Here is a 9,195-nt window from a genome sequence, read left to right as displayed (position 1 = left end):
TCTTGTTCTTCTCTAGCCTTTGTGGCACCACCTTTATAGCTGCAAACACTGTCCCTTTTGTGTCCTAAGTGGGTACAAGTCTTGAGCAACCGGAGTGTGTAAGAGTTTAAAGGTTTTGGGTCGTGATTGCTTGGGTGTATTGATAAGGTTGAGATTGGTATATTGAGCCCGAATTTCACTAATTGGAGGTCGATTATTCAACAGACAACAAAAACGATTGTGGGGAACGATGAATTAATTGCAGGTGCTCTTCTGGAAGAGTTAACAAGACCTGAAACTGCTAAGTAATCAGGATTCACAAACCCTGGAGAACAAGATCAGCAAGGGAATATTCTCGCTCGGGATTGGCTGGATTCTTCGAGAAAGCATTTTGATTCGGACGACAAATTTTATCCCGAAGAGGGAAGTGGAAAGGGAATGGTTCCCAAAAACCCTGGAGAGTTATTGGCTGAGGATATGAAACGGGAGTCTTACCCACGATTGCAGATGAACTCATTCTCGATGGTGAATTAGGAGCCAGGCTGAATCAGATGGTTCCAGTACCTCATATTATCAAAATTAATGGAGAAATTCCCTCAGCTGACGATGCCATGTCAGATCATGAAAGGCTGATCTCCAGATTGGAGTTATATGATGTGGTTGAGGTAAAAATTTCCGGGGATGGTAATTGTCAGTTTCATTCCTTATCGGATCAAATGTATCGTACTCCTGAGCACCATAAATCTGTGAGAGAACAAATTGTCTGCCAGCTGAAGTCTCATGGAGAGCTGTATGAAAATTATGTTCCCATGGCTTATGACGACTACTTGATGAAAATGAGCAAGATAAGGGAATGGGGCGATCATGTCACATTGCAGGCTGCAGCAGACACGTATGGAGTCAAGATCTTTGTGATTACATCGTTTAAAGATACGTGCTATATCAAGATTCTTCCACAAACTCTCATGACAAAGAGAATGATATTCTTGAGCTTCTGGGCCGAAGTGCACTACAATTCAATTTATCCACAAGAAGAATTTCCTGCTGTGGAGAAGAAGAAGTGGAAACTATGAATTTAAGTGAAACAATGTGATCCACAACATACATGTCCTCACCCGTCAAGCCTCTTGGACGGCACTAGTCAACATGTTCTTCCAATTAGGAAATCTATCGTGTTTTTTATGTGAATTCAAACCAGTAAATATAGAATTTAATCTTTACATAGATATTAGCTTGCTTGCAGGTATATATATCAGTTCTGATGACATTCATGTCTATTCTTTTTTCAATACATATTAGTGTACAATAAGTGGTGTTCAATGTATAAAGAATCACTCATAATAGATTTCTCATATACTTCCAGTCTTAATTGGTGTTAGGGGCAGATAAACGGCTAAAGGCTCTAACGATCATTAAAGATAGTCGATGACAGGGGATCCAATGCTCATATACGAGCAATGAAGACTGAGGATACTGGGCTTTCTTTGCAGTGATAGCAAAATGGCAGAAAATCAAGCACTGAATCATCCGTACATGGCACTTGCAAACCAACTCAAATAAATGTGCATGGATTCTTGAAGCCGAAAACAAATGCAACATCGATATCAACAGGGGGAAAAAAGGGAATAAACAGAAACCATAGACGAGGAATAGGAAAGCATGAAATTCTTCAAAATAAAGGTGCCAATTCCATTTCCCACTTCTGCTCGACTTTCAGACTAGCACAAGTTTGGCCCGACTTACATGCAAAAATACAAGTCCGTACACCACGTCAACTTGCCCAAATAATTCAATTTTTGCTTTTAAGTCAGGCTGTTCAAATTAATGCTAAATAATACCATGTACAATTCAAATAAAGTGTAAACGAAACTCCACCTTTCCCATTCCATTCTCAGGCCTGGTTAGGTTTACTTTCTGTACCAGAAGAAACAGAGCTCGGTAAATCCTTCGTGTTCTCTTCATTACTGTTATCGTTGGAAACTTCCATGTCATAAGAGATTATACTTTCATTTCTTTCATTTGTACCATCCCGCATAACAAAACGGCTGAAGAATAAATCTAGTTTATGCCTTCTTGACTCCAAGCTTATCAAAAGTTCTCTAGTCTTCAAAGTTTCCTTCTCTTCCAAGCCACTGGAGATTTTATTCAAAAGTAATCTAGTAAGATGTGCAAATATAACATGGTTGCATATTCATAAACCCACGTTTGTATCAAGAATAAGATTTAACACTTGACATTCTATTTAATAAAGAGGAGACTTATTTCAAGATTATGTAAGGGGGCAATAGTTTGATATAGTTAGTCCACATAATAAAGAGATGCCAAAGACACACTGAAAAATGAAAAGTTGCCTGTGAAGTGAACTTGTTCTTAACAGATCCGAAGCAAATATAGACATTTAACTTCTTGTCCTAATATAACAATCACATGCAAGAGGTTAATCCTATTATCAAAATTCGAAATATGATTTGTCAAGCTTTCTAATATACACTTGACCGGTCGATTCTATTTTTTTGGTTACCAGCTACTAATCCAATTGCTACATCAATAACTAACCTTATATCTAACAAAGAAGAAAGCTGCTCCAGTTCCAAAATTGTGTTGGTGGCCTCCCCCAGCATGCTTTCATCTCCATCAGCTGCAGATTTCTTCTCAGAGAACTGGTTAATTTCAGCAACTAAGCTCTTAATCCCCTCCACTTCGGCCTGAAGAGATAGACGGTGATTTTTCAATCATCTCGAGTCATTCAAACAGTTGAAAAATGATAATAAATGTCTCCATTACCTTCAAATTTTCATTTTTTCTGTTTTCTCCAGATTTTAACATATCTGATATTTCTTGAAGAACTCCCCAGTTTATTTGCAGCTTGACATTACCATTCTCGTGACCCAATTTTGATGCCACTTTTAAAGGTGGCACTGAGGAAATCTCACAATGATGGTCAGCTAAATTCAGCCATAATTCTTCATCAAAAGAGACTTGTACATGAGAAGATTCATTGCTTCTAGGAAATAAAACTTCCAAGATGTCTTTTTTGCCCGAGGACCCTCCCATGTCAAGAAAAATTGCATTTGGGCATTCAAAGTCCGGATTATTTTTTCCCAAGTTCACAATGACAAGAGGATTCCCAATAATTTTAAATGCTTCTGCAACAGCATTTGCATTTAGTTCATTGTGATAGTACTTTCTTTCCCTTTGAAGAGCTTCACAGAATTCTCTTGGCAGTTGGAATCTGATTTGCGAAGTATCCAGCAGTTCAAAAAGTACATTGGCATGCATTCCCGAGTTCAGACACAGCAAACACAAAATAACAAACAATCTCAACACCAGCACAGGATAATTGTATTTGAGATTAATTTTGCAACTTCTAATCCATTCTTTAATATCACGACTATCAAATAAAAACTGCTGGACAACATCAATGAGAAACTCGAAGACATTTTCCGGACAAGGTTGCTTGACAGTGACCATACTTGCACTAGAGTTGGCACCAGATTCATGATACATTAACCATTCCACAAAAGCCGATTTTGTAGTGAAAAAGGAACAACTGTATTGAGATGCCAAAATAACAAGGCGCTCCATAAGATAAAAGAAACAATTGGGTGTCATATAGCCCTTTGCACTCCAGTCTGCAATATAAGTCTCTTCCAGAGATTGATTGAACTTTTGAATCAGTCCATCCAACCTGCTCAACAGAGATCCGGATGAATCTGACTCCTTGATCCCATTGGCACCAAGAATCTTAACAAACTCTTTCCAGGATGATGTTTGGGGGAATTTTTTAACAATCATCTCATAAAGGTCAGGTTTTGGCATGTGAGATCCGAGCCATATCATTACAACCTCTCCAATTTGCCCATAGGTAAGTTCATTTTTCCTGCTAATATTTCTAGTGATAACTTCTTCAAGTAAATTCTGGGAGAGTGTAGTTCCCCTTATAGAGATCATGTTTTCTGATAAGGATGACTGTGAGTCTAAAGAGAAAACAATTTCAAAGTATCTGAAAGATAGCTCCACAAAACTGTTCAACGCCCAGGGAAAATCACTCTTCACAACAAGTGATTTGGAGTCAATGAAGAACTTCACCATGTCAAACATGCAGGTGAGGCACGTGCTTTGGCAAAACCCAGACAAGGATTCCACCACAGAAGTTTTATAAAGGCCTTCAAGAGCTTCCAGAGCTCTCATTCCAATAGAAACCAACTCTCCACGCCAATAAGTCCTAGAGGCTGAAACAATACAACGAGTATCAAGAGTCACTGCCTTTCCATTCTGCAGCCCAAACCTCTCATCAATGCTTTCGACCCATTTAGCATCGGGGTTGAGTAAGAGATAGGTTACATTAATATTATTTGACAGTCTGCGCACGCCAAAATAATTCAAACAGAACTCAACAGTATGCTTACATTCGCTGAAGTCTTCCCGTTCAAGACAATCCAGAGATTCTAGAACATCCAAAATGTTGTTCTTGAATACATTCCAAATGTAAAAGAGAGTTGTGGCAGTGACTTGATTCTGCAAAAAAATTTCTTCAGAATGTTTTTTTAAGTCAACAGGCAATTCTTGTTCCCACTCGTACTCTGACGGATGTACTTGAAAATGGGCATCTAGCAGTTTTCTAACGGACAGAAATTCACCCATGAGACATTTGTGCTTCCTTGAAGCTCTGAAACACTGTATCAACTCAAACACATTACTTTGCTCATGTGACAAAACTTTGACTACTTCACGAACAAATTCATTGAAATGTATTGAGTCCTCCTCCTCTGCAATTGATATTGCCTTACTTTCAAGATATTCCTTTTGAGGAAATGACTTCAGGGGCCAACCATTGCTTTTAAACCCCCATAAAGAGCAAGAAAGTATGTATGCCAGGATAAATAAAGAGGCATCTCTAAAACATTTCCCTTTTCTGAGACGATTAATTTCATGGTTAAGATCTCCTAACAATTTTAAGACTTCTTGAGCCTCCATGAAGTTCGCTAAATCTTCCTCCAGAAAGTAAAGGTCTTCAAAACAATCCATAGACTTCAAGAAGTTTCGTTTTAATTCCATTGTCTGGAAAGATCGAACATATTTCATCATGGATACATTATGAGAATTCTTGTGATAATATTTAGCACAACTCTCCAAAAAGATTTGCTCAATTTTGTCTAAATCTTTGTATCTTTCCATCACATCATCAGTACTAGCTGACTGCTGTTTCCAGTACTCAATGTATCGAATTCCATTGTTGAAACATTTCCCTTCGCAGCACGCTGAAAGGCATTCTGCAAACAAGTTTCCCCTCGCATAAGCTTCTGCGGCAAGCTCATAGCATCCTGCTAGACTAAAACATTCCCCAGCTTTTCTTAGATCGAATTCCCCGCCCTTCTGCAAATAAATCATTCCTGCAGCAAAAGCTATTCAGATTACAATTTGAAACCATGATGACATTACAAAATCAGTCTGGGCACACAATTCATTTTGTTTTCATTTATTCATAGGGAAGAACATCTACTTTACCACCCTTCCAGGATTTACGGACTCTATTTTGCAACTTGCAGAATTGAACTTCTAACTGATGCGCGTGAATAGTTTTATTACTGTTCGTATAAACTAAATTCAAAAAGAAAAAAGAATGCTTCGCTGCAAGTATTTATAAATCATTTGGATATACCCAAATGTATATGAAAGACTTTCTTTTGTGTGTATCGCAGTGTAGTTTCTTTATGTGCTGCTTGTTGAAGATATGGAAAATATTGTTGAGAATAATATCTATTATACTTTTCATTAATTTCCATAGTAGTTGATTGTTAAATTATTATACAATCTTTTCTTTTACATTATTTCCTTTTACAGTTATTTGTAGCCCTATAAATAAGGTCTTCTCCTTTGTGATAAACACAAGACCTTAATAATACAATTTATAATATTTTAACGTGGTTTTGGGTTAAACTTGCAAGCTTCCGTTATCCAGCGAGCGACCTCATGCCACTCGGCCGGTGGTAAAAATTTCTTGATTCTATGGTATCTGCTTGATTGCAAATATTTCTTACTCCCATTTCCCCAGAAAATCAATCAACCCTCATCATCAAGATTCTTTTCCAGATATTTTCATCTCACTGCATATAAGCCCTCGTCAGATAACCCATTATCCGTGCAAATTCTCATGTGGATCCGACCTCGTTATTACGGTTAATTCTAATGGACGCTGATTGTTTCGAGTATAGGAGGATTTTTTGTTGTTCTAGTCGCACGGCTGTCGAGGTTTTCCATGGTGTTTTCAATACTTCTGCCATGGTCATGAATTATTTTCGATGAATCAGTGACGAGTGGTGGTTGTCGGAGTAGAAGAGACAGTGGTTGGCGACGAGATCTATGGAGAAGATAGCAGATGTCGGTGGCTGAGGAGTGGTCGGCGACGGATGGGTGTAGCGTTGAATTTGCAGTGGCTGTAGTGTGGTTTTGGGTACTGGAGTATTTTGGGTTGTGGTGAATAGGTATGGGCTGTTTTTAGTGTATTGAAGAGATTATTGGGTTGCAGTATTTTGGTTTGGGCTGTGGATTGTGATAGTGGGCTGGAGCACTTGGACGAAGTTATGATTTGAGCTGGGTGTTGGAACTTAGTTGGGCTGGGTAATTTAATATAGGGGAGAGTTCATATTTCAGGCTTTAAGTTTACCTCTAATCAAAAATCAAGTAAATACTTTTAAAATTCAAAAATCAGGTACATATTTAATTAATTAAAAAAATTTATTAAATATAGATAATAAAGTCACAATTACACGATTAATAGTCACATATTCATAATTTTGGTCACAGATTTATTTACTGGTCACATATCGACAAACTAATTGATCAAATAATTATTTCGTCGTAACAAATCAAAAATTTTGTAAGTCACATATTATTTCGAGGTCACAGATCATTCAAATTACAAGTCACATATGTCACAGTTTATCTGTTACAAATGATTTTCGTCACAATTTTCAAATTTTAAGTTTGAATTGGTCACAGGTGATCAAATAGTTGGTCACAGATCAAATTTTAGGTCATATTTTATGCCACCACTACCACTTTCCACCACACTCACGCCATCCCTGTCGTCGGCCACCATCTCGTTGTCGACACAAACAATCTACCACTACCATCAATTCCACTACCAACAAGAACCATCCAATTCCCTCGACACAACCAAAACAAGACCACCACCACCACTCCAACCAAAAAAACACAACAATCAAAATCACCACTACCCCAAAACCGTACCACAACCACCACTACAGATCCACCTCCACCGCCTCCAGAAATCACCATAACAGCCACCACCACCTCCACAGTCACAAAATCACCGCCACCACCAAACAGTCAAACCAACACCACCCATATCTCACACCAATCCATCCACAACCACCGTCGCCACTTCCACGACCATCACCGCTACCTTACCATCGCCAACCAACATCACAACCACCATCACCCAAAAGCCAACAACAAGCAGCCACCACTATGGCAAATCATTAACTGCAGATTGAAAAAGAGAAAGAGATAACACATTAACACCCCCAAAACCCCAAATCTACTCCCCGCGCCGGCACCAATCACCATTTGCCGTCATTCGCACTGGTCGCCCTAACAGTAGTCCCTGAATCAGCAGCAGGCATCGCCACCACAGAGCCCCAACCCACCGCATCCAACATCGCCACTACTGGAAATCGCGGCGGCACTCACAGCAATGGAAGAATTACCACGGCACTTACATTCGCGAGTCCAAGAGAAGGAGGCGACCGCGCCGGAGAGGAGGTTTTACTGACTGCTGTGGCGACCGGTGATGAATGGTGATTGGAGGCCATGGAGTTAGAGAGAGAGAGAGAGAGAGAGAGAGAGAAGAGATTAGTAAGAGAATGAAGAGTGATGAAAATATTAGGGTTGGGGTATTAAATTTGAATATTTAATATTTAATTATTATATCAAAACATGATTTTTGAACAATGAAATTTGGTTCCTGATTTTTGAACTGTGATCTTCAAAGACCTGGAATTATGTAATTTCCACTTTAATATATATGGGTTGTTTGTTATTGTCAGGCCATATGGTGTTCTGGACCAATTAGATGGGTTAAAAAAAGTGGCTTGGATTATTGTGTTGGGCTAGAAAGTAAAGATTGAGCTGATTTATTTACTTGGCAGGGTAATTGGGTTGATTTGTTGGTTTGGGCTAAAATTTGGGCTACTGATAATTTATTCTTTTAGGCTATTGTTTGGGCTGAAATATTTGTTCTCGATTTGGGCTACTTTATTAGTATATTGGATAGGTTATTGGGTCGATTAATTAATGTTGAACCTGGTTTGGATAATTGGTTTATTAGGCTTCTTTCTCTTTTGGGCTAGTTATTTGGGCAGAAACTTGATGATTTGGCGATAGATTACTATCAATTTGGGTTGTCTACAAAACAATAAAGGATTTGGTAATTAATTGCAAACGTTTCTTCTCTCCTGTTGTTGCTTCACGTCGTCTGTTCATTTCTTCTTCTGATTCTTTCTCCTTGGCTCGTTAATCAAGAATTGGTTCTTCTCCTCTCTGATATTCTTTTCCCAATTTGTTTGGTGATCATCTGGATTGATGATTTGGTCTCTCTCTCTCGCTCGCTCTCTCCTACTCCGTCTTTTTCTCTGCATTTGGTTTGATATATCCTCAGTTCATGGGATTGGACATTTGGTTTGGTGTTGGTCCAGATCATCTGGAATTTGATTTGTTATTTGATCCAGTGTATCTGAAAGTTGGAATTTCGCATGGTTGGATTTTGGAATTGGTATGTCAAGTTCAATTGGCATTTCTCCTCTCCCGGTTTCTTCTTTGGCGTTGTCTTCTTCTTCTCTCTGGCTATCTTATTCTACTACATCCACACTGCTCTTCTTGCCGTGGTTCTTCTATTGAATGCTTCCCCTCAAATGCTTTGAAGTTCATCTACATCAATTTGGAAGATTTGATTTGATCGATTTATTTTTCAAACTCAATATGATTGTCACTAGACCATATTACCATGTTGAGTTTGAGAGGGTGTTGAAGATATGAAAAATATTGTTGAGAATAATATTTATTATATTTTTCCTTTTAGTGTAAGATTAATTTCCTTAGTAGTTGATTGTGTAATTATTACACAATCTTTCCTTTTACGTTATTTGCAAATAACCCTATAATAGGGTATCTCCTTTGTAATATACACAAGAC

The 9,195-nt window shown here is 38.4% G+C and overlaps 1 protein-coding gene across 1 annotated transcript; it reads left to right on the top strand.

Annotated features, from left to right (window-relative positions):
- Positions 1 to 1,052, top strand: LOC111393014 (OTU domain-containing protein DDB_G0284757-like). Its single transcript, XM_023018413.1, has one exon. It carries the CDS (start codon positions 531 to 533, stop codon positions 1,050 to 1,052), a length of 522 nt encoding a protein of 173 aa, XP_022874181.1. The 5' UTR covers positions 1 to 530.
- The last annotated feature ends 8,143 nt before the right edge of the window (positions 1,053 to 9,195 follow it).

This window comes from Olea europaea, chromosome 4 (assembly GCF_002742605.1).
Source record: "Olea europaea var. sylvestris chromosome 4, O_europaea_v1, whole genome shotgun sequence".
Taxonomy (NCBI): domain Eukaryota; kingdom Viridiplantae; phylum Streptophyta; class Magnoliopsida; order Lamiales; family Oleaceae; genus Olea; species Olea europaea.
This window is presented reverse-complemented; position numbering and strand designations above follow the sequence as displayed.

What these genes read in the sequence shown, in the direction of transcription:
- LOC111393014 (XM_023018413.1), top strand. Translation starts at nt 531, where the DNA reads ATGGTTCCAGTACCTCATATTATCAAAATTAATGGAGAAATTCCCTCA.